We start from the raw sequence: 26955 nt of genomic DNA, 5'->3' as shown, positions 1-26955 counted from the left end.
ACGTTCTCCCTGTCACCTCTTCAGTTCCCCCAGCCCTGGCCTCCAGTTTCCTCCCCGCGTCCCAGCGATGCGTCAGATTGAGATTCACTTATTTATCACATGTTCATCGAGACATACAGCGAAATGTGTCATTTGCGTTAACAACCAACGCAGCCCAAGGATGTGCTGGGGGCTGCCCACAGGTGTCCCCACACATTCCGCGGCCATCAGAGCATGCCTACTGTGTTCAGCACTGTAGGTCTGTGGGTTAAAAGCTTGAGAACACCTTCCACCAGGTTCAAAAAGAACTTCTGTCTCACTGTTATCTCTCATGCACTGAAGATGAACTCTTGATCTGATCATTCTTGCACCTTATTGTAGATCTCTGTATCTGTAACTGTATATCCTCCATTCTGCTTTCCCCTTTGTATCTGTGTATGAAATTATCTATCTGGGTGGCAGGCAGGTAAAAGCTTTTCATAAGCACAAGCGATTGTGCATTCCGTTTTGTACGTACTTACTGCCTGGTGCTCTGCTTGTATTTAGGGGAGCAATGAAGGTCCTGCATCTCTGGCAAAGTTCAGGGCTTCCTTCATTGTGTCAGTAGTGTCCTTGCGGTTTTCACTACAGCTTGCCATGCAAGTCCCAGATAGAGACTCAGGAATGCCAGCGGACTCTGGTGTAGAAGGATTTTTCACTGCTGTTTCCGTAACAGTTTTGTTTTACCAGCCAGGATTGTTAGCCCTGAGCTGAACCCTTGAACCTGGAGGACCGGTGGACCACTCTCATTTATTGATAACAGTGAATTTATCTCATCTGTAACATCCATTCCATTTTATTTCTGTATTTAGAAACATAGAAAACCTACAGCACAATTCAGGCCCTTCAGCCCACAAAGCTGTGCCGAACACGTCCTTACCTGAGAAATTACCTAGGGTTACCCTTAGTCCTCTATTTTACTGAGCTCCATGTACCTATCCAGGAGTCTCTTAAAAGACCCTGTCATATCTGCCTCCACCACAGTCACCAGCAGCCCATTCCACACACTCACCACTCTCTGCGTAAAAAAAAAAACCTCTGATATCTCCTCTGTACCTGCTTACAAGCACCTTGAAACTATGCCCTCTCATGCTAGCCATTTCAGCCCTGGGAAAAAGCCTCTGACTATCCACATCATCAGTGCCTCTCATCATCTTATACACCTGTATCAGGTCACCTCTCATCCTCTGTCACTCCAAGGAATAGGTTGGAGTTCACTCAACCTATTCTCCCCAATCCAGGCAACGTCCTTGTAAATCTCCTCCGCACCCTTTCTATGGTTTCCACATCCTTCCTATTAGTGAGGCGACCAGAACTAAGCACAGTACTCCAATTGGGGTCTGACCAGGGTCGTATATAACTGCAACATTACCTCTCGGCTCCTAAACCCAATCCCACGATTAATGAAGGCCAATGCACCATATGCTTTCTTAACCACAGAGTCAACCTGCACAGCAACTTTGAGTGTCCTATGGACTCAGACCCCAAGATCCCTCTGATCCTCCACGCTGCAAAGAGGATTACCATTAATACCATATTCCGCCATCATATTTGACCTACCAAAATGAACCACCTCACACTTATCTGGGTTGAACTCCATCTGCCACTTCTCAGCCCAGTTTTGCATCCTATCAGTGTCCCGCTGTAACCTCTGTCAGCCCTCCACACCATCCACAACACCCCCAACCTTTGTGTCATCAGCAAATTTACTAACCCATCCCTCCACTTCCTTATCCAGGTCGTTTATAAAAATCACAAAAAGAAGGGGTCCCAGAACAGATCCCTGAGGCACATCACTGGTGACTGACCTCCATGCAGAATATGACCTGTCTACAACCACTCTTTGCTTTTTGTGGGCAAGCCAGTTTGGATCCACAAAGCAATGTCCCCTTGGATCCCATGCCTCCTTACTTTCTCAATAAGCCTTGCATGGGGTACCTTGTCAAATGCCTTGCTGAAATTCATATACACTGCATCTACTGCTCTACCATCAATGTGTTTAGTCACATCCTCAAAAAATTCAATCAGGCTCATCAGGCACGACCTGCCTTTCACAAAGCTATGCTGACTATTCCTAATCATATTATGCCTCTCCAAATGTTCATAAATCCTGCCTCTCAGGATCATCTTCCCTCTACCAGTGAAATGTTCCCCATGCCACTGGCTGCAACATAAGCCCAAAGCATGATCGATCCACCCCTGTGCTTAACAGTTGGCGAGGTGTTCTTTTCATGAAATTCTGCACGCTTTTTTCTCCAAACGTACCTTTGCTCATTATGGCCGAAAAGTTATATTTTAACTTCATCAGTCCACAGGACTTGTTTCCAAAATGCATCAGGCTTGTTTAGATGTTCCTTTGCAAACTTCTGATGCTGAATTTTGTGGTGAGGATGCAGGAAAGGTTTTCTCCTGGTGACTGTTCCATGAAGGTCATATTTGTGCAGGTGTTGCTGCACAGTAGAACAGTGCACCACCACTCCAGAGTCTGCTAAATCTTCCTGAAGGTCTTTTGCAGTCAAATGGGGGTTTTGATTTGCCTTTCTAGCAATCCTACGAGCAGTTCTCTCAGAAGGTTTTCTTGGTCTTCCGGACCTCAACTTGACCTCCACCATTCCTGTTAACTGCCATTTCTTAATTACATTACGAACTGAGGAAATGGCTACTGAAAATGCTTTGCTATCTTCTTATAGCCTTCTCCTGCTTTGTGGGCATCATTTATTTTAATTTTCAGAGTGCTAGGCAGCTGCTTAGAGGAGCCCACAGCTGCTGACTGTTGGGACAAGGTTTGAGGAGTCAGGGTATTTATAAAGCTTTGAAATTTGCATCACCTGGCCTTTCCTAACGATGACTGTGAACAAGCCATAGCCCTAACAAGCTAATTAAGGTCTGAGACCTTGGTAAAAGTTATCTGAGAGCTCAAATCTCTTGGGGTGCCCAAACTTTTGCATGGAGCTCATTTCCTTTTTTTCACTCTAAAATTGTACAAAACAAAAATAATACACTAATCTTGCTTAAAATGTTGAAAAGAATGTTTCATCTTTAACTTTATGACTTTTGGAGATCAGTTCATTGTCTACTCACTTAACTATTCACAGTATCAGAAATTTTGACCACACCCCTGCCATCATCATTCCCAACACCTGTTCCTCCCACCAGATTTACAAACTCGCTCTCAACTCCACATTGACAAGAACAGTACTGTGCAAAAGTCTCAGGCACCCTAGCGATATATATGTGTAGCTAAGCCTTTTGCACAATACTGTACACACGGTAAGTAATCTTGAATCGCAAACCTTGAACCCTCTGTGTGAAAAGACCTGCCTCTCCCGTCTTTAAATTTGTCCTGGGGAAAAGATGTGTGTGCATTCACCGTATCTATGCTCCTCAACACTTTATACACCTCTATAAGATATATGGTCATGCACTGTGGTAGAAGAAGTAAAAGTATAGGCTATTTTCTAAATGGCGAGAATTCAACAATCTGAGCTGCAGAGGGATTTGGGAGTCCTTGTGCAGGATTCCCTAAAGGTTGATTTTCAGGTTGAGTTGGTGGTAAGGAAAGCAAATGCGATGTTAGCATTCATTTCGAGAGGGCTAGAATATAAAAGCAGGGATGGAATGTTGAGGCTTTATAAAGTATTAGTGAGGCCTCACTTGGAGTATTGTGAGCAGATTTGGGTCCCTTATCTAAGATAGGATGTGCTGGCATTGTAGGGTGTTCAAAGGAGGTTCACGTAAATGATTCTGAGCTCAAAAGGTGTATCATCTAAGGAGGGTTTGATAGCTTTGGGCCTATACTCACTAGAATTCAGAAGAATGAGGGGTGAGACCTTTGAAACCTGTCGAATGTTGAAAGACCTCGATAGAGTGGGTATAGAGAGGATGTTTCCTATGGTGGAAGAGTCTAAGCAGAGGAAACAGTCTCAGAATAGAGGGGTGTCCTTTTAGAGTGGAAATATGGAGGAATTTCTTTAGCCAAAGAGTGGTGAATCTATGTAATTCATTGCAACAGGTGGCTGTGGAACCCAAGTCATTGGGTATTTTTATGGTAGAGGTTGATAGATTCTTGAGTAGTCAGGACATGAAGGGATACGGGGAGAAGACAGGAGATTGGGGCTGAAAGAGAGAATGGATCAGCTGTAATGAAATGGCAGGGCAGACTCAGGGCCAAATGGCCTAATTCTGCTCCTATATCTTATGGTCTTATAAGATCACCCTTCAGTCTCCTACGCTCCAAATAGCAATGACAGTGTCCTATAATGTGCTTGCTGTACTCTGTAATCAGACAGAAATGTCAGAATATTTTTAAAACCTCCACCTCCTCTTGCTCGTTCTTTCCATAATATTATCCTTGGAGCCATTTCTGTCTGTCCCAGATTGTTTTCTGAAGGCATTTTTTCTCTTTCTTCCCTCCCAGTAAAATTAGTCAGCATGTTCCTTGGCCATCACCCTCTCTCACTGATTTAGTTGCCTCCGGAGGCCTGTACACCATAAAGTATTAAACATTTTCCAACCCGGTGATCGATTCTGCAGACAGGCAAGGTCTGATGAATAAATAAACATCCCTGCATTCAATATGTGAAAAGGTTAAGGGCTGATGGAAACAGGAAAGGGTGTCGATAATGTTGCTTGTTCAGATTTCTTTATTTTTTTTCATTCATTCTTGGGATCTGGACTTTATTTATTTATTGAGATGCAACGTGGAATAGGGTCTTCTGACCCTTCCAGCCGCACCATCCAGCAGTCCCCGATTTAATCCTACCGCACGGACATGGGAAGAACATACGAACTCTTTACAGGGAGTGGCTGGAATTGAACCCCTGTCGCCTGTACTGTAAACCGTTGTGCTAACCACGATGCTGCCATGCTGCCCCAGATGCTGGTGAAGCTAGTATTAACTTCCCCTCCCTCACCGTACTTGAGAACGTGCTGATGATCACCAGACTGCACAGTGCTGCGGTTGATAAAAGTGCTGCCTCGTAGTTCAGTTCTGACCTCCGCTGCTGTAGGTGTAGAGTTTGCACGTTCTCACTGCGGCTGTGTGACACTCCAGTTTCCGCCCATGCCCCAAAGGTGTACTGTTCCCCTACCTACCTCCGTCCCTTTATTTAAGATATTTACTTACTGCCCGTTACGCCACTGGCGATTAGGGCAGCAGTGAAGGTCCTCCATCTCTGGGGGTGTTCAGGGCTTCCTTCATCCTGTCAGTAGCCCAGTTTTCAGTAATGTCAGTCGTGCAAATCCTGGCTGGACACTCAGGAACACCATCGTACTCAGATGTAAGAGTCTTCATTTTTTCTGTAACAATATTGTTTGGCCAATTAGGGTTGTAGGCCCTGAACTGAAACCCCAAACCTGGAGGACCAGTGAACCACTCTCAGTCTGGCCTCTGCCCTTTGACATATTTGGCCTGGGTGACCCTGCCAAGGGCCAAAACAAAGCGTTGACTCCAGCCATCATAGTTTTCCGGGTCTCATTCTGGGGCACGCAAGCCTTCCCCAATGACTAGATCGTGGTCCTCTTAGAGGTTATTTAAGATGAGATAGAAGATCAGATTAGCTGTATTTGTCACATATACATGGAAACATACAGCAAACTGCATTGTTTACGCAACAACCGACACAGTCGGAGGATGTGCTGGGGACCGCCCGCTTCCAACACCAGCATTTATCCTGAGGCCCTCCATCCTCATATCAGATTCCATCATCATCAGCCCTATGTCACTTTCACCTTTCACCTCCAGCTTCTGACACCATTCCATAAGACATAGGAGCAGAATTAGGCCATTCAGCCCATTGAGTCTTCTCCACATTCCATCATGGCTGATTTATTATCCCTCTCACCTCCATTCTCCTGCCTTCTACCCATAACTTTTGACACCGCAACTAATCAAGAACTTATCAACCTCCTTTTTAAATATGACCAATGACTTGGCCACCACATCCACCTGTGGCAGTGGATTCCACAGATTCACCACTCTCTGGCCAAAGAAATTCCTCCTCATCTCTGTTATAAATGGAGATCCCTCTATTCTGAGGCTGTGCTCTCTGGTCTTAGACCCCTCCTCCCCCCACTACTGGAAACAACCTCTCCCACATCCACTCTAACTAGGCCTTTCAATATTCAATAGGTTTGAATGAGATGCCCCCTCATTCTTCTAAACTCCTGTGGGTCCAGGCCCAGAGTCATCAACCGCTGCTCATACCTTACCCATTTTATTTCTGGAATCATTCTCATGAACTTCCTTTGGAGTCTGTCCAATCAGCACCTCTTTTCTTAGATGAGGCATCCAAACTGCTCACAATACCTCAAATGCGGTCTGTCGATGCCTTATAAAACCTCAGCATTCCCACTCTCACCCTCCTTCGCCTGCATCCACCTATCACCTGCCACCCCTTCCCTGCACCCTTTTATACCTGCTACCTGCTGACTTTGAGTCCTCTTGATCTGAGTCGTTGACTGTCCATTTCCTTCTGCAGAAGCTGCCTGACCCACTGAGTTCCTCCAACACTCTGTGTGTTGTCCTGTACTCAGAGCCCTGACTGATGAAACCCAGTGTGCCCACCACCTTCTCTACCTGTTCTGGGGAACTGGGCGATGATAATGCCATCTCCTGGTGTGCATCATCACACAGTAGGATGAGGTTCTGAGTTATTGTTTTAGAAAGACAGGATATTCTCCATCAACTCTGTCTATACTTCTCGCTGCCTCAGTAAAGCAGCCAGCATAATTAAAGATCCCTCCCAGCCCGGGCATTCTCTCTTCCATCAAAAGTTTATAACTCTGAAACTCTTTGATTCTCCAGGTAGCCATGAAACCAAGAAAGAAACCCCCATCAACCCCCAAATCCCTCTTCCTACACAAAAATAAACAAACAAAACAGATCGGGCACATTGACACCCACCCCCCCATTCCTTCCTCCCACACAAGAAAACGAGTAAAGTGGATCAGACACGTTGACCCCCAAATCCCCCCTCCCCACACAAAAAAAATGAACAAAATTGATCAGGCACCTTGACATCAGGCATAAGATACAACCACCTGACAGTGTGTACCACCAGGCTCGGGAACAGCATCTATCCCACTGTAATACGACGATTAAATGGTCCCCTAGTACGATCAGATTCTCTCTTGACCTCACATTCTCCCCTCGTATTGGTCTTGTGCCTTATTGTCTGCCTGCACTGTACTTCCTCTGTAACTGTAGCACTTTATTCTGCATTCTGTTCTTGTTTTCCCTTGTACTGCCTCAGTGCACTGATGTGATGAACTGATCTGTATGGACGGCGTGCAAAATAAATTTTTCATTGAACCTTAGTACCTCGGTTTGTGAAACAAGAATAAACCCAATTACCTATTTAAATATTGTGAAGGCAGAGACTCTCACAATATTCAGTAGATCACTTTAATCAAAGTTCAACATTCAAAGTAAATTTATCATCAAAGTACATATATGTCACCATATACAACCTACGTTTTCCTGTGGGCATACTCAATAAATCCTGGAACCATAATAGAATCAATGAAAGACCGCACCCAACAAGACAGACAAACAACCACTGTGCAAAAGACAGCAAACTGTGCAAATACAAAAGAAAATAAATATAATAAATAAATAAACAATAAATATTGAGAACATGAACAGAAAAGTCCTTGAAAGTGAGTCCATAGATTGTGGGAACATTTCAATAATGGGGCAAGTGAAGTTATCCCCTCTGGTTCAGGAGCCTGATGGCTGAGGGGTAATAACTGTTCCTGAACCTCATGGTGTGAGTCCTGAGACTCCTATACCATCTCCCTGATGACAGCAGTGAGAAGAGAGCATGTCCTGGGTGGTGTGGTCGTGGATGCTGCTTTCCTGCCACAGCACTCTGTGTAGGTATGCTCAGTGGCGGGGAGGGCCTTACCTATGATTGACTGGACCATAATCACTGCATTTTGTAGAATTTTCTGTTGAAGGGTATTAGTGTTTCCATACCAGGCCATGATGCAACCAGTCAATATACTCTCCGCTACATATTTACAGAAGCTTGTCAGAGTTTTAAATCATCAAGCTATCTGCTAGTAATTGGGATTAGTGTAGCTGGGTGGTTCTTGATGGTCATATACTGTGTGGTATCTGTCAAAGTGAATTTATTATTAAGGTATTTATATGACAGCATATACCACCTTGAAATTCATTTGTACATTTCTTGGAGAGACAAGATTCTACAGAGGCTGGAAATCCGGAACAACACACACAAAATGCTGTTGGAGCTCAGAAGGTCAAGCATTATCTGTGGAAATGAATAAACGGTCTAGATAAGGGGTCTAGGACCGAAACGTTGACTGTTTATTCTCTGCCATAGATGCTGCCTGACCTGCTGAGTTTCTCCAGAATTTTGTGTGCATGATCTCTCAACATTGATTTCCACCCCTTCTCTTTTTGTCCATTCCCCATTCTTGCCCCCCTCTTACCCCTTCTCTTCTCACCTGCCCCTTACCTCCCTCTAGTTCCCCTCCTTTTTCTTCAGCCCTTTACCTATCACTTCCCAACTTCTCACTTCATCCCCTCTGCCCCACCCACCTGTCTTCTCCCTCACCTGGTCTCACCTATCACTGCCAGCTTGTACTCCTCTCCTTACCCCAGTTTCTTATTTTTGTTTCTGCCCCCACCTTTCAAGTTCTGATGAAGGGTCTCGGCCCAAAATGTCAACTGTTTATGCCTCTCCATAAATGCTACCTGATCTGCTGTTCCTCTGGCATTTTGTGTAGGTTTTTGCTCAAGTTTTCCAGCGTCTGCAGAGTCTCTTGTGTTTGTATTCATTTTCCTCCATAGATGGTACCTGATTTACTGAGTTCTTCCAGCATTTTGTGTATGCTGCTCTCCATTGAGGGCGTTGGAATCGAGAATTCTCCTGTAGCGTAAGTGGTTAGTGTGACATTATTACAGCTCGGGGTGTCAGAGTTCAATCCTGGCAGGAATTCTTTCTTTTTCTGTGGCTTCTGCCTGATGAAGGGTCTCAACCTGAAATGTCGACTGTCTGTTCCTCTCCGTAGTTGCTGCCTAACCTGCCAAGTCATTCTAGCATGTGGCTTCTGCGTTAAATGATACCTTTCTAATTCGAAGTGCACTTTTCGTCACCTGCTCTAAAGGTGGGGTGCGGTTACAGCTGGCCGCTGCTTTACACTTGCGATGAATTGGTGACTTATTAAAACTGGAAAAGCAAATGTTGGGAATCCACAGTGGGTCGGCAGCAGCTGCAAAAACACCGATCGTTGCTGCAGCTCCCGCTCACCAAAGCAGCTGGGTACAGCGTTAACCCTTTCCTTCCCCTTCCAGATGCCGGTAGACCTTCTGTGCATTTCTCTGCTACATTCTTGTACTAGTGGAATTACTGTACCACAGACCGCACGGTAGCATATTGGTTGGCGTAATGCCTTACTGCGCCAGCGATCCAGGTTCAATTCCCGCTGCCATCAGTAAGAAGTTCGTAAGTTCTGTCCGTGATTGCGTAGGTTTCTTGAACTTCTTCCCACATTCCAACAATGTACGGGTTTGGGTTAGTGAGTTGTGAGCCTGCTAATGTTGGTACCGGAAGCATGGTGATAGTTGCGGGCTCCCGCAGTGCATCCTCTGACTCTGTTGGCTTTTTATCTTATTTTGCCATGTAGATGTGAGAAATAAATCTCTGGTTAACCAGGAGGAAGCAACAGGTAGGGAGTATCGGACAGATTTAGGTGAGGAGGAGCTGTATTAGTGCTAATCCAAGCCATGAGTTTGAACTCCAAGCCACGCAAGATGTGGTAATTTGTCTGTTTCATTAACTAATATAAGCCTTTGCAGAGTCAGTGGCATAGCAGTTAGCATAAATAATGCTTTACAGCACCAATTCCCACCGCTGTCTGTCAGCACACTTCCAGTGCCAACATAGCATGCTCACAACTCACTGACCCTAACTGTATGTCTTTGGAATGTGGGAGAAACCTGCAGAGTAACTCCTTCAGAATCGAACCCCGATCTTACCGCAGGCGAGGTGAAGCATTACACGAACCGCTGCGCTATCATGCGGAGACAAGATCCCAGTGATGAGCGTCCATCGAAGAACTGAGCTGCAAATGAACGCAAGGGCCCGGTGAATTCTTGCCTCTGCTCGGAAGACACAGAGGGTAGTTCTCACCCAAACATCTGGCCCTCGCCTGGTGTGTGTGACAGTGTGCAGTTATCCCGGCCTGACGGGTCAGTCTCTTTAACGCTATCCCAGTGGGTGTCAGCTGGAAAACTTCCCAATGCAAACAGCTGACATGTTTGAAATTCCTCACCCCGCCTGTGCAATGTGAAACACTCTCGTTACCGTGGATTAACAGTCCGAAACAAAACAGAAGACTTCAGTCATCCAAATGAACTGAAAGTGAGGGGTGGCGTAGGAGTTAAAGGCTGTGATTTTTTTTTCCTAAGGAATGCTGAGAATCGTTCAGCTGAAACTCTAAAGTGCAGTTTCCTTTTTATTTCTGGCTAATCATATGGTCTCTGAAGAGACCCACCCTTAAAGCTTTCAGTTCTTTGCAGCCAGTAATAGTTAAGCAGGAAGTCGAGATCCCACGAGGGGGCATATGGTCAAATGTCTTCCCGTGTTGAGAGGAGGAAATTATCTCCAGCATTCATCCAGGACTGAGTCACAGGCGGTTCTACTCACAGAACAGAGCACTAAACGTATTCAGCCTAGGAAAAGTCTGGACTTATATGAATTGTGTGGAAGCTAGAGAGGGAGAACAGACTACAGGAAGGCACTTATCAGCCGTTTTTTTAAAAAAAAAGAGAAGTTTTTTCAGGAAAACACACCCAAAGTGTTTAGGAACCTGCTCACAGCCCCTTAATGCTGAGTAGGAGAGGAGACAGCCATGTAACAAACCATGTGCCTGTGTGTGTCCAAGATCCATTCTTATGTTAAAAGCAGTTGGAATTACAAGCACTTTTCATCCCGAATTCTTCTGTCTTGTTAAGATTTTCCAATGGAGGCAATTGGAGAACCTGTACTTCAGAGAGAAGAAATTTTCTGTGGAAGTTCATGATCCCCGCAGGTAAGCTCAAAGTCAATTTATTATCAAAGTACGTATATGTGCCATATACTAAAGACAAATTGTGCATATTAAAAAAAATGAATACTGAAAGCTTGGTTTGCACAGCATTGAACAAGGTCAGGAGAAGAATGAAACAGATTAAACAGGCTCCTTGCAAAGTCTGGAATATTTGCTGCTTTAATGCAAATGGAAGACTCTCTCTTGTATCTCATTTTCGTCCTTCTCATTAAACTTGTAAATTAAACTTCAAGGAAGCATGTAGAATTTTTCCATCAGGCGAAGTATGAATTCTCGGAGCGGGATCACCGCTGCATCTGTAGTAAGGCAGGGATTTGTGTCGCGGCGATAAAACGGCAGTGCTGGTAATCCTATACCCACCAGGGACTGGAAGAGAAAGCATACTGTAACCTGGCTCTCTCTCTACATTCTCAGGGCCTCTGTAACCAGGAGAACCTTTGGTCACAGTGGAATCGCAGTGCACACATGGTACGCCAGCGCAGCTCTGATTAAGTCGATCTGGGCAATGGCCATTAGCCAGCACCAGTTCTATCTGGACAGGAAGCAAAGCAAAGTAAGTACAAATGAACCTAGATGTTTCGGGTTAAGCGGTTTAACTGCGCTTCACCTTCACGTCCTGGGTACACGACCTCCTAGGGGAGCGGGGAGTGTGCCAAAGTTTGCAGAGGTCTTACAGAGGTTTCGTAATACTGAAGTTGAAAGAGTACAGAGGAAACTTACAAGGGTGTCGCTGGGACCGGAGGACCTGAATTAGAAGGAAAGATTGAATAGGTTCAAGCTGACAGGAAGTTGCCAGTAACTCAAATAACCACATGTTATAACAGTGGTGTGCAGAAGAGCATCTCTGAATACACAAGATGTCAAACCTTGAAATGGATGGAACTTAAAAGTTTGAGAGATTTGATGGGGGTATACAAATTTGAGGGGTATAGATAGGGTAAATCTGAAGTTGGGTGGGTCTGCAAGTAGAGGTCATGGGTTAGTGGTGAAAGATGAAAAATTTAAGGTGGACATGTGCGGAAACTTCTTCACTCAGAGGGTGGTGAGAGTGTGGAATGAGCTGCCAACACAAGTGGTGCTTGTGAGCTTGATTTCAATGTGTAAGACAAGTTTGGATAGGTACATGGACGATAGTGGTATGGAGTGCTATGATCCGGGTGCAGGTCATTGGGAGTAGACAGCTTAAATGTTTTGGCATGAACTAGATGGGCAGAAGGGCCTGTTTCTGTGCTGTACTTCTCTATTACTCTATGACTCTAAGATAATTAGAATCAGAAACAGGTTTATTATCACTGACACAATGTGAAATTTGTGGTGTTTTGTATCAGCTGTACCATGCAAGACATTAAAAATTACTGTAAGTTGCAAATATACGCTCAGTGGCCACTTTATTAGGTACCTCCTAGTATGTTTTAAAAAAACCTGGAGAGGGATGGGCTTCACCAGGTTTCAGATGCCCAAGACACGCCATACGATGAGCAATCACCAAAAAGATCACTGCAAAAAGCTTGTCATGACGGTAACCAGGAGTTACAGGCGCGCACACACACACACTGTTTGTGATCTTCTGCTACTGTAGCCCATCCACTTCAAGATTCTTCTGTTGTAACGCAAGGTTATTTGAGTCACTGTCACCTTCCTGTCAGCTTGAACCAGTCTGGCCATTCTCCTCTGACCTCTCTCATTAACAAGGCATTTTCTCCCACAGAACTGCTGCTCACTGGATTTTGTTTATGTTTATCACACCATTGTCTGTAATCTCTAGAGATTTGTGCGTGAAAATCCCAGAAGATGAGCAGTTTCTAAAATATTCTCACATCAGCCGGTCTGGCACCAACAGTCATTTCACAGTCTGAGTCACTTCGATCACATTTCTTCCCCATTCTGATGTTTAGTATGAACAACAACCAAACCTCTTGTCCATATATGTATCCTTTAATGCATTGAGTTGCTGCCACTTGATTGGCCGTTAAGATATTTGCATTAACGAACAGGTGTACATAATAATGTGGCCACTGAATTTATTTATTTATTGAGATTCAGCACAGAGTAAACTCTTCCAGCCCTTTGAGTCGAGCTGCGTAGAAATCTCCCTATTTAACCCTAGCCTAATCACCAGTAATTTACAGTGATGTAGTAACCTACCAAATGGTACATCTTTAGACTGTGAGAGGTAACCAGAGCACCCAGAGGAAACCCATGCGGTCATGGGGAAAAGGTACAAACTCCTTACAGACAATGGGGGTTGCTAGTACTGTAAAGTGTTGTGCTAACCACTACACTACTGTGCCGTCCCGTGAATGTAAATGAATAGTGCAAGAGAAGCAGAACAAGGTAGTATACATGGATTCTGGGCATTTAAGAATCAGAATCAGGCTTGCTAATAGTGATACAGTATGTGTTGAAAATTTGTTGTTTTGTGGCAGTAGTACAGGGCAAGAAAATTACGGAAGTTTCAGAAATAAATGAATAGTGTATAAGAGGGGTAATGAGGCAGTGTCGTTGGTCAGTGATGGAAGAGGGGAAGAAGCTGTTCCTAAAATCTTGAGTGTAGGTCTTCAGGGTCACGTACCTCCTCCCTGATGGTGGTACAGTCGGCCCTCCTTATCCACGGGTTCCGCATGCGCGGATTCAACCAACCGTGGATCGGGAAAACCCGGAAGTTCTCTCTAGCACTGGTTATTTGAGCATGTACAGACTATTTCTTCTTGTCATTATTCCCTAAACAATACAGTATAACAACTATTTACATAGCGTTTACATTGTATTAGGTATTATAAGTAATCTAGAAATAACTTAAAAGTACAGGCAGTCCCCTTGTTATGAAAAAGTTCCATTCCTGAGTCCATCTTTAAGTCGGATTTGAAGTCGGAACAGGTACATCAGGTATTATTTAGCGTCAGTTAGCCAAACGTTTTTCTTAGTATATAGTACATATTTTACCTTTCTATGCATATAAAACACTTAAGAAACATACATATTTCAATAATTAAACCACTGCGTTGCCTAGTAATAATTGTAGCTTTCATCGGGGCAGAGCCTTTCAAATGCTCCATTAAAATTGTTCTGATCGTTGACGGACTGTAGCCTAACGCTTTTCCAATGACTGATGGCGTTTTACCTCTTTCCGATCGCTTTATCACTTCCACCTTATTTTCTAACGCGATCGTGATTATTTTCGTGACCAGAAACACCGCGGATTCAGATCTGCACCGCCAGGTCCTAATGTCCACCGCACGGAGACATGTTAAATAAAGTCCAGGGTTCCACTGTGTCCTAAAGACCACTGCACTGATTCAGGTTAAATAAGGGACTTGAGCATCCGCGTTTTTTGGTATCCGTGGGGGGTCTCGGAACCAATCCCCCGCGGATAAGGAGGGCTGACTGTAATGAGAAGGGGCAGGTACCGGACAGTGAGGGCCCTTAGTGATGGGTGCTGTCTTCTTGAGGCATTGCCTTTTGAAGATGTCCTTGATGATGGCGAGGTTTGTGCCAGTAATGGAGCTGGTAGAGTCTCTTACGATCTTGTGCCTCCATAGTAGATGTTGATACAGCCAGTCACAATACTCTCCATGGTACATCTGTAGAAATTTGCAAGGCTTTGTGACCAAAAAGACTAAATAAAGTTCAAGGTACATTTATTATCAAAGTATGTGTACTGTATACAGCCATGAGATTCGTCTTCTTACAGGCAGCCACAAAGCAAAGAAACCCAATAGAACTCACTAAAACTAAATAAGGCTGGCCAACACCCAATGTGTGTGTGTGTGTGGGGGGGGGAACAAATTGTAAGCAATAAAAGTAAGCGAATAACATTTAGAACTGAAATTCACAAAAGTGAGTCCACAGCCAGTCATCACTGTAGCCAATTTAAAGCCAAGTAGAAAATTAACAAGAAAAAGTAGAAATTAAAAACAAAGCACTGAACCTGAATCAGGACAGCAGAGTTCAGGCCAGTCGTCCCACAATATTGTGCTGACCTTTTAACTTACTCTAGAATCAGCCTATCTTCTCCCTCCTACGCAGCCAATGATGCTGCATTTTTCTTTCATCCATGGGCCTATGTAAGAGTCTCTTATATGTCTCTAAACATCATAAGACATAGGAGCACAATTCGTCTATTGAGCCCATTGAGTTTGCTTTGCCATTCAATCATGGCTGATTTGATTTCCATTTCAAACCAATTCTCTTACCTTTTCACCATAGCCTTTGCCGCCCTTACAGATTTGCGACCATCTGGCTAAATAAACCTCCCGTTCCCTGTTTAAAAGGGATGTCTTTCTATTCTGAGGCTGTGCCCTCTGGACCTAGACACCTACTATTGGAAACATCCGCTCCATGTCCACTCTATCTAGGCCTTTCAATATTTGGTAGGTTTCAATGAGATTCCCCCCCCCCCAGTTCTTCTAAACTCAATTCCAGTTGGTACAGAGCTTTCTGGCTCTTTTTCCTGCAGGTGTACAGGATCAATGAACAACACACCATGCGAATGCAGATATGAATAAATAGCAATAAATAACAGCATGAAATAGTAAAGAATCTTTAAAGTGAGACCATTGGTTATGGGTGCACCAGAAACAGAATGAGTGTAGTTATCCCCTTTGTTCAAGTGCTTGATTGTTGACGGGTAATAACACCTCCTGAACCTGAGGGTGTGGGACTTAAGTCTACTGTGCTTCCAGCCCGACGGTAGTAGCGAGAACAGAGCCAGGCCTGGATGGTGGGTCCTTGATGATGGATGCTGCTTTCTTGTGGCAGTGCTCCTTGCAAATGTGCTCAGCGCTGGGGAGGGTCTGCCTGTGATGGACTGGTCTGTGCCCACCACTTTCTGATTGCCTGTTGGTTTTACATTAAGTCTCTGCACATAAGAGATATTTAAAATGGATTTTTTTTTATCAATTATGCTCTTGTTTGCACTGTTGTAACTACCGTAGATTCCGGACTACAGAGCGCACCTGATTAAAAGCCGCTGGCTCTAATTTTAGAAATAAAATCATTTTTTTAATTGTAAAGGCCGCATCGGATTTTAGGCCGCACCGGATTTTCGGCCGCAGGTGTCCCACGTTGTAATATGAGATATTTACACAGAAAGATATTACACGTGAGGATTTTTTTAACTTTTAATTAAATCCATATGGTAACAAAAACAAATACATATTGCAAATGCTTTTTTTGGAACCGTGCCCGTACGCAGCTACTTTTAAATATACGTTGCGTATACTTCTTTACTGAACAACATTCCAATGTCTCCTAACGACTGGTAAAAAATATATATATATTGCAGCCTACCAGGAAAAGTTATTGATACCTTTAACTTAAAAGCAGAGTTCGCTCAGATCCAAAGCCGCTCGCGTAATGCGCTCCCTCCCTCCGTCCCGTTTCATCGCAAACCGGCATTTTCCCACAAGACACCGCGAAACCGGGTGTGACGTCATAGCATCCCGCGATGTAGTACAGAAAACAAATATAGTTTAAACTAAGTAGGCAGCACAATGCTTCGAGTGTTTTCCATGTTGATGAGGGTGAGTACAAATGACAAATGACATCATTTACAATAATTTAATTGTGAAAGTGCGCTTGATTTATCGTACAATTTCATTGGACCTCTGTGAACTACTCATCAATTTTATTGGTCTACTGTTACGAGGCAAAATGTTTACGAGGCGGCATGAAAAAAATCATGCATTAGCCGCTTCGGATTATTGGCCGCAAAGTTCAAAGCTGTTCAAAATGTGGGAAAAAAGTAGCGGCTTAAAATCCGGAATCTACGGTATGTGGTTTTGTGCAGGTCTTGTAGCTTTAGTTTTTTGGTTTGTTGGGTGCTAGAGTTGGTCTCCTGACTTGGTGTGTCTGGGTAGTCTTGCTTTGTCTGGTGGGTTTGGAGCTCCTTTCCGGGGAACGCGCCAAGATGGTAGCGCGATATTAATACGCAGCAGCCTCTCCGGACTCTGGATTGGGGATTGCCAAACGTTATGTGGATTTTCTGGTGTAGTCTGTTTTGTCATGTGCTTTTGTGATATCATTCTGGAGGAACGTTGTCTCATTTTTTAACTGCATTACATTTGTGGTTTTTAAATAACAATAAACTGAAACTGAACTGAACTGAACTGAACAGATTTTTTCCTTCTATTTTTTTCCAGTTTTGAGAAAGTGAGATCCCAATGATAAGTTTGTTCAAGTTTTATTTGTCACTTAACCATACACAAATACCCATGAATGCACCCAAAGAAAACAGTGTTACTCTGGGGTCAAGGTGTAAAGCACAATACCAACAGTAATACACAGTACAAGGTACATACAAGACAACAGTAAACGTACAGTCACACAAAAATATAACATATCACAAGTCCCTGAGTCCATGAATGTTGCCGACAAGAGCAAGCCCGCAGCAGTCTGCAGATGAATGCAAACCAGTTTGTTTTCCCCTGAGTGAACACTGGAGGGCAGCACTGATGCCAGCATGTTACACTGCATGTGCTCAATGCTAAAGAGGGCTTTTTCTGTGATGTCCATCAGTTCTTGTGGACTTTACTGTTCCTGGGAATAGGCATTTCCATAGCAGACTTTAATGCAATCAGTCAAAACATCAAATTTCAGATCATATAAGTCAGAGATAATAATTCTGATTCTGCTTGTTCCCCCCCCCCCCCTCCCAACCCCTCAGTCAAAAATCCACGCTGCCAGGAGCCTGAGTGAAATTGCCATCGACCTGACTGAAACGGGGACTCTGAAGACATCCAAGTTGGCCAACATGGGAAGCAAAGGGAAGATCATCAGCGGGAGTAGTGGCAGTCTCCTCTCCTCAGGTAGGACACTGTGCCGGGTTGGACTTATTCAGCAAGATCTCCACTCTTAAAGGATTGTTTTATTCAACTGGGGTGTTAACTGGTCTTGTCTAGTCTGGAGTTCGAGGCCTGGGGGTGTGAGCGAGTGGGTGGGAGGGATGGGAAAGAGGTTTGTTTTGCAGTTGCTGTCTTGTTTCGTCTTGGCTCTTTGTGTTGTTCTGCTGAATGTGGTTGACATGCTATGGTGGCGCTGGAATGTGTGGTGACCCTTGGAGTAGCTCCCACGCAAAGGACGCCTTTCGCTGTACATTTCAATGTACTTGTGATAAAAAAAACTGAATCTGAAGTTGATAATGTGTTGTCCTTCTTTAATCAGGGGATTGAGTCCAAGAGCCATGAGAATATGTTGCAGCTCTACAAAACTCTGATCAAACTTTGAACTTTGATTATACCGTACATGAAGTCTTGTGATCAGTTCTGGTAACCTCATTATAGGAACGATGTGGAAGCTTTAGAGAGGGTGCAGAGGAGATTTACCAGGATGCTGCCTGGATCAGAGAGCACGTCTTATGAGCTAGGGCTTTTCTCTTTGAAGTAAAGGAGAATGAGAGGTGACTTGATAGAGGCGTGTAAGATAATAAGAGACATGACAGAGTGGATATCCTGTGTCTTTTCCCCAGGATGGAAATGGCCAGTGCAAGAGGCCATTGGATGTGCAGGTTGTTCATGCGAATGATGCATTCCACTGTATATTTCAATGTACTTTGATAAATTTGCGTCTGAATCTGATAGCGATCCCATGATGAAAATCAAAAAAACGGTGGTTAAATGTGTTGAATAAATAACAGACACCCTGGCCATGGTACAGTGTATGTCTGGGCTAATAGTAACTGACCATGGTACACTGTATGTCTGGGCTAATATCAAACACTAGCTATTTATTTATTTTGAATAAACTCTTCTCGGGCTTCCAGCTGGATACAGGTACCAATTATAACCAACATTTCAAAGACAAACTCTGCTATCTTCACCAGGGGCGATGCTTAGGCAGTGGTACTTATCGTGACTAATCTGTAGTCATGCTGAGGCATCGTCCCTGATGAAGATGACAGAGTTTGTCATCAAAACATCGGTTATAATTGGTATCTGTACCCGGCTGGTAGCCCACGAAGAGTTTATTTGTCATATACACCAGGAAAAGCACAAGATCCTATTTACTTATTTGGAGGTACAGCGCGGAATGGACCCTTCGAGCCACGCCACCTAGCAATTCCAGATTTAACCCTAGCCTAATCACAGGATAATTTACAGTAACCAATTAACCTACCAACTGGTACATTTAAAGACGGAATTCAGGAAAGATTTTTTGAAAGATTATCTTTATTTGTCACACATTCATTGAAACTTTGAAGTGAAATGTGCGGTTTGTATTACCAGCCAACACAGTCCAGGGTTGTGTTGGGAGCAGCCCGCAAGAGTCACCACACTCCTGGCGCTAACATTGCAAGCCCACAATTTACTAAACCAAACCTGAACGTCTTTGGAATGTGGGAGGAAACCAAAGCACCCGGTGGAACCTACACAGCTCAAAGGGAGAGCATGCAACCGCATTACAGGCAGTGGTGGGAATTAAACCTGGGTCACTGGTGCTGGGAAGTGTTACGCTAACCACTGGGCCACTCTGTGTCCATTTAATTTAAGGCAAAAACTACAGCAATTTCTCTCCATAAAAGCAGGGTGATTTCGGAATCAGATTTATCATCACTGACATAGATTGTGAGATTTGTTGTTTTGCGGCAGCGGTCAGTACAAGACAAAAAAAAACTTAAGTTACAATCAGCAAATGATAAATAGTGCAAAGGAAGAATAGTGTGGTAGTAATCCACACGAGTTCAAAGACTGTTCAGAAATATGACAACTGAGGGAGGAAGCTCTTTCTAAAAAGCTGAGTGTGGATCTTTTGAGGATGTTTTCGATGGTGGGGAAGCTAGTGCCCATAATGGAACTGGCTGAGTCTACAACCCTCTGCAGCTTCTTCTGACCCTGTGCATTGGAACCACCACACCAGGCGGTGATGCAACCAGTTAGACTGCTCTCCACCGCACATCTATAAAAGTGTGTGATCGTCTGCATTGGAACCACCACACCAGGCGGTGATGCAACCAGTTAGACTGCTCTCCACCGCACATCTATAAAAGTGTGTGATCGTCTGCATTGGAACCACCACACCAGGCGGTGAATGCAACCAGTTAGACTGCTCTCCACCGCACATCTATAAAAGTGTGTGATCATCTGCTTTGGAGCTTTCACACCAGGTGGTGATGCAGATGGTCAGACTGCTCTCCACCACACATCTGTAAAACTGCTACCTTGTGATCCTCTGTATTGGGACCGCCGCACCAGGTGGTGATGGAAATAGTCAGACTGTTCTCACTGCACATCTGAGAAGAGAGCATGTCCTGGATGGTGAGAGCCCTTAATGATAGATGCCACCTTCTTAAGGTATCACATTTTGCAGATACCACAAAAAATCACAGTGAGTAGAGGACAGATAGAGAGAAGGAAAGGTTGATGTCCAGGGGAATCTTGGGGTCCAATTCTACAGCTCCCTGGAAGTAGCAACACAAGTAGATAGGATGGTAAAGCAAGCGTACGGTGTGCTTGCCCCTGAAATATAGTTTGGATGTATTACATTGAAGTTTAAATTTTGGAATTCAAAGTACATCTATTATCCAAGTGTGTATACTTTATACAATCTTGAGATTGTGGCTTTGTTTTGGCAGCCACAAAACAAAGAAACCCAAAAAAAAAACCACATTTTAAAAAAGAGCGACAAGCGCCCAATGTACGGAGAGAGAGAAAAATCGTGCAAACAATAAAGTGAATAGCATTTAGAATGAAAGTGAGTCCACAAAGACAAAGCACGGAGCAGCTGGAGCAAGCCCACCACCTCAGCCTCAGTTCAGTACATAGCAGAGTAAACGTCACAGAGCCTGCAGACACAAGACTTCAAGTTAAAACTGTATATTCATTCAGCCATATGCATGTATACAGCTAAATAAAACAATGTTCCTCTGCGACCAAGGTGCAAAACACAGTACGTATGTCACATACAGCACATAAAATAATATTAACACATAACATTAAATGATAAAAAATGTATTCTGTAGATATACCGTATTGTGCAAAAGTCTTAGGTACATATCTATAGCTAGGGTGCCTAAGACTTTTGCATAGTACTATATTTGTCAATGTGGAGTGGAGAGAGAATTTGCAAATCTGGTGGGAGGAAAGTACATTGGGAATGGCAAAGGTGGGTGGGGTGTGGGACAGGTAGCAGAGGAGGAGTGTTGAGGTGCAGGTACAGACACACCCAGCCCTAAGACACCAGGCAAGGTCATTTAATTCCAAACAATTGATGTATTGATCATTATAGAATGTCCCTCTGGTAATCCCTGCTCCTTCCCATCTCCCTTCCCCTTTTCCCAACCATGATTCCCCTCTCCCTCCCCCTTCCACTCTCAGACCACAATAGAGATACATATCAGAATCAGGTTTCTCATCACTCACGTGTGTAATGAAATTTGGGTTTTATTTTACGGTAGCAGTATTGTGCATAACATAAAATTACTACAATGCTGTGGAAAAATCCTGGGCATCCTGACTATATAGTAAACACAAAGTACACTGCAGATGCTGTGGTCAAATCAAGACGTACAAATAAGCTGGATGAACTCAGCAGGTTGGGCAGCATCTGTTGAAAGGAGCAGTCAATGTTTCGGGGGACCCAAAACGTTGACTGCTCCTTTCAACGGATGCTGCTCGACCTGCTGACTATATATATGTGTGCCTAGGACTTTTGCACAGTACTGTACAAGTTAACACAAAGTGCATATACAGTACAAGATATAGTTTAATATACAACTGTATTACTGCTACTGTTGCTGTCATAAATAACCGTGCACGGGATGGTGGCAGGGTGTTCAGAAGTCTCTCAGTCTGTGGGAAGAATCTGTTACCCAACCCAAGAGTCCTTGTCTTATAGTGGGGTACTTTCTGCCTACAGTGAGAAGTCAAAGAGATTGTAGGACGGATGGGAGGTGTCCTTGACTTTGCTGAGGGCTCTATGAACGAACTTGCAGCAGCATTGCAGGCACATAGTATCAGATAAGCAGTGAGTTCAGGTTCAAGTTTATTGTCATCTGTCATATACACAACCAAATGAAACATATTTCGTGTGGACCAATACATGTATCACACACAAACACATAAAATGGAATATTGCCATAAATAAGTTAATAAGATATAATTCAAAATACATGCAGCACAGGGAAACAGTAAACAGCTTGCTGTCCTAGTATCGAGACCTCAGTGGTGGCAGGGTATTCATTAGTCTCACAGCCTGAGGGAAGAAGCATTCACAAGAAAAGCATAAACACTATTTTTGCTTGTATCTATGGGGTAGTGTGGTCCAGATCCCAGTCTCATTGCAAGATAATAGTTCCTTTCCTCTTCCCCCTGTTGCTTATGAGATTGAATCTGCGCTGTCAACGCAGAATGCAGCTTTGTGGTCACTCGTCCCACTATGGGAACGTGGCGGGGAGGCAAACCGTGCCTGCATTTAGACATCAGCCTGGGGGGATTCCTATTGATATCCAAATACAATCGCAGCAGAAGACCCTGAGAAATGTTTCTGTCCTTGGGAACAAAGTCAAAGTTAAGTTCATTATCACTTGCTCAAGAATGTCAGAATCAGGTTTAATATCACCAGAATATATTGCGAAATTTGTTGGTATGCTGCAGCAATACATTGCAATACAGAATAATAAAAACTGTGAATTATATTTTAAAAAGTTAAATAAGCAATGCAAAAAAAGTAGCGAGGTAATGTTCATGGGTTCAATATCCATTCAGAAATCTGATGGCAGATTTCCTGAATCATTCAGTGTGTGCCTTCAGTTTTCTGTACCTCCTCCCTGATGGTAGCAATGACAAGAGGGCACGTCCTGGGTGGTGGAGGTCCTTAATGATGGATGACACATTTTTGAGACATCATTCCTTGAAGATGTTCTGGATGCTGGGGAGGCAAGTGCCCATGATGGGGCTGACTGAGTTTACAACTCTCTGCAGCTTATTTCGATCCTGTGCAGTAGCCACCCCCTCCCCTGTACCAGACGGTGATGCAGCCAATCAGAATGCTCTCACGGTACATCTGTAGAAATTTGTGAGTGTCTTTTGGTGACGTACCAAATCTTCTTAAACTTCTAATGAAATATGGCCCCTGTTGTGCCTTCTTAGTAACTGCATCGATATATCTGCATGTGAAATGAAAAAAAAATTACTTAGAGAGGCACCATCACAGGTACATAGCATCAGATAAGCAGCATTCACAAGAAAAACATAAGCACAGTGTTTACAAAGAAGGATATAATTAGAATTTTAAAAAAATACAAAATATATCAAGTCTACAAAGACACAAGAGGACGTGGATGTTGGATTCTGCAGCAACCATCAAAGTTCAGTGGGTCAGGCAGCATCCATTGAGGGAAATGGACAGTTGACTTCTTGTTCGAGACCCTTCACAATAAGACACAAGACACAGGAGCTGAATTAGGCCATTTAGTCCATCCAGTCTGCTCTGCTATTCCATCATAGCTGATTTATTGTCCCTCTCAACCCCATTTTCTGCCTTCTCCCTGTAACCTTTGACACCCTGACTAATCAAGAACCTATCAACCTCTGCTTTAAATATACCCAGTGACTTGGCCTCCACAGCCATCTGTGGCAATGAATTCCACAGATTCATCCCATTCCAGCTAAAGAAATCCCTCCTCGTCTCTGTTTTAAATGGAAGTTCTTCAGTTCTGAGGCTGTGCCCGCTATTTTCTGACTGTAAGGCAGTGGATTTGGAGATGTTCTCAGTCCCAGCGGTAGCGGTGTGACACTGGATTTTAATCCGGAAATAGTTGAACAGCTGGATTCCTTCCTGTCTCCTCCACAGAGCAGTGAACGGTAACAGCTGTACAGTGATGAGCTCAAATTAAATTACATAAGCCAGCTTCTGTGTGAAAATACGTATTGGGAACCTCAGAATCTGTCCAAGAGGAGTGATACAATTTCACGTACTAATTTCCCAATCAGACTGCCATAAAACACCATAACACAGAAGCAGGCCCTTCTGCCCATCTAGTCCATGCTGATATGTTATTCTGCCCAGTCCCATCGATACGTACCTGGACTTTAGCTGTCATACGCCGTCCATCCATGTACTTATCTGCACCTCTATTAAATTTTCTTAAGATTTAGAGGGGTCGCAGAAGATTATATTGGAGGGCATGTCTTATGAGGATAGGTTGAGAGAACTAGGGTTTTTTCTCTTTGGAGAGAAAGAAAATGAGAGATGAATTGATGGAGGGTTTTATCTTGTAAGTTGTATATTATAATAACTTATGTTTGTAAATTATATCTTGATAAATACATGACGATAAGAGGCATAGATAGAGTGGGAAGCCAGTGACTTTTTCCCCAGGGTGGAAATGGCTAATACAAAGAAGCATAACTTTAAGGTGTTTGGAGCAAAGTATAGGAGGAACATCAGAGGTGGATTTCTACATAAGAGATACAGTACATGCAAAAAGAGAGGGGAAAAGTACTGAGGAAACTTTCATGGGTTCATTGTCCATTCAGAAATCTGATGTTGGAGGGGATGAAGGTGTTCCTGAAATGTTCTCTTAAATGGTGAAATTGAACCTGCATTCTCCACTTCTGCTGGCAGCTCATCCCACGCACTCACCACCCTCTGAGTGAAAACGTTTCCCCTGTGTTCCCCTTAACCATTTCACCTTTCACCCTTAACCCATGAGCTCTAGTTCTAGTCTCTCCCAACCTCAGTGGGAAAAAACCTGCTTCTGTTTATTCTGTCTTTGCCCCTCATAATTTTGTTATACCTCTGTCAAATTTCCTTTCATTCTCCTACACTCTAGGGAATAAAGTCCTAACTTATTCAACCTTTCACTATAACTCAGGTCCTTGAGTCCTGGTAACATCCTTGTAAATTTTCTCTGCATGTCTTATTGATTCTTGATTGATCAGGGCATGAAGGGATACGGAGCGAAGGCAGGAGATTGGGGCTGAGAGGAAAAATGGACCAGCTGTGGTGAAATGTTGGAGCAGACTTGATGGGCCAAATGGCCTAATTCTGCTCCTATATCTTATGGTCTTATTTTCTTTTTGACATCTTTCCTGTAGGTAGGTGACCGAAACTGCATGCAGCACTCCAAATTGGGCCTCACCAATGTTCAAAGTTCAAAGTAAATTTATTATCAAAGTGCATATATGTCACCATATACAGCCCTGAGATTCATTTTCTTGCAGGCATATTCAATAAATCCATAATAGAATATAGAATAATAGAATCCATAACCATAACCTTGGATGTTTAAACTGTGCAAAAAACAATGAGCTGTACAAATATGAAAGTAAATAAATAATAATAATAAATACCTTAGCAATAAATATCGAGAACATGAGATGAAGAGTTCTTGAAAGTGAGTCCATAGGTTGTGGGAACAGTTCAGTGATGGGGCAAGTAAAGTGTCTTGTACAACTCCAACATAACATCCTTACTCCTGTACTCACTACTCTGATTAATGAAGCTCAATGTGCCAGACACTCTCTTTACAACACAATCTACCTGTGACACCACTTTCAAGGAATTATGGATCTCTATTCTCAATTACGTTCAGCAAATGTAGAAATGGTAGGGAATGCTGTTGTCTTCCTTACTTTTCCCACACCCCAGTGCTCTTTTGATGGGAGTTCCTGTCCCCACCCCCATGCTCCCTCTCAGGCAATGGGTTCCAGACCCATTCTACCCTGGGGGATTTTTAAAAAAAAGATGCGACCTGATACTGTACGACATTTACTCCCTTTGAAATCTGCACATTGGCCTATAATGGGCACTAGCTTCCGTAGTATCCAGGGCATCTTCAAAGAGCGATGCCTCAAAAAGACAGCATACATCATTAAGGATCTTCACCACCTAAGGCATACCCTAATCTCATGGTTACCATCAGAAAGAAGATACAAAAACTTGAAGGCACACACTCAGCGATTTAGGAACAGCTTCTTCCCCGCTACTTTTTTATTTCTATTTTTGTGTTACTTATTTAACACAAAAAAAAAATACAGGGCTATAGGTAAGCCTAGTAATTTCTAGGGTAGGGACATGTTCGGCACAACCTTGTGGGCTGAAGGCCCTGTATTGTGCTGTAGGTTTTCTGTGTTTCTGTATGTATCTGTATACATATAGGTGTGTGTGTGCTGTACTATAATTCAGTTTTTTTCCTATATTTTTGTATTGCATTGTACTGCTGCTGCAAAGACAACAAATTTCACGATATGTGCCTGTGATAATAAACCTGATTCTGATATCAAGGAAAATGTAAGTTTTAAAATAGTGACATTAATTTATTAATTAATTGCTCTGCCTGTGACCTCAAGAAACTGCAGAGAGTTGTGAGCACAGCTCAACACATCACGGAAACCAGCTTCCCCTCCATGGAGTCTGTCTACATGTCTCACTCCCTCAGTAAGGTAGCCAAAACCCCTCCCATCCCGGACATTCCCTCTTAAAGCGAAAACAAGGATGCGATGCTGAGGCTTGATAAGACATTGAAGTTTTGTGAGCAGTTTTGGGCCCCTTATCAAAGGAAGGATGTTCTGGTATTGGAGAAGATTCAGATGAGGTTCATGAGAATGATTCCTAGGAATGAAATGGTTAATGTATGGGAAGTGATTGATGGCTCCAGGCCCATACTCACTGGAGTTTAGAAGAATGAGAGGAGATTTCATTGAAACCTTTTGAATATTGAAAGGCCTAGATAAAGTGGATGTGGATAGTATTTTTCCTATAGTGGGGGAGACTAGGACCAGCCATGATCAAATGGTGGGGCTGACTCAATGGGCCAAATGGCCTAATTTTTCTCCTGCTGTGTATGTCTTGCGTTCTTATGCTGTTGAGCTCAAAAAAGAACAAAAAGGCAGTCAGAGACAAGTTCACGGTTGTGCAAGA

At 43.5% G+C, this 26955-nt stretch overlaps 1 protein-coding gene across 10 annotated transcripts in view; it reads left to right on the top strand.

The window, feature by feature from the left end:
* frmd4a (FERM domain containing 4A) overlaps positions 1-26955 on the top strand; it is a 496550-nt gene that overhangs the window by 412457 nt on the left and 57138 nt on the right. For all 10 annotated transcript variants that reach the window (XM_073066422.1, XM_073066423.1, XM_073066424.1 and 7 more), the window contains 3 exons: positions 11003-11079; positions 11512-11650; positions 17762-17903. In XM_073066422.1, the coding sequence (XP_072922523.1) occupies positions 11003-11079; positions 11512-11650; positions 17762-17903 (358 nt within the window). The remainder of the gene's footprint in view (positions 1-11002; positions 11080-11511; positions 11651-17761; positions 17904-26955) is intronic.

This window comes from Hemitrygon akajei, chromosome 14, assembly GCF_048418815.1.
Source record: "Hemitrygon akajei chromosome 14, sHemAka1.3, whole genome shotgun sequence".
Taxonomy (NCBI): Eukaryota; Metazoa; Chordata; class Chondrichthyes; order Myliobatiformes; family Dasyatidae; genus Hemitrygon; species Hemitrygon akajei.
The sequence above is the reverse complement of the archived record's forward strand: the minus strand, read 5'-3'. Positions and strand labels throughout refer to the sequence as shown.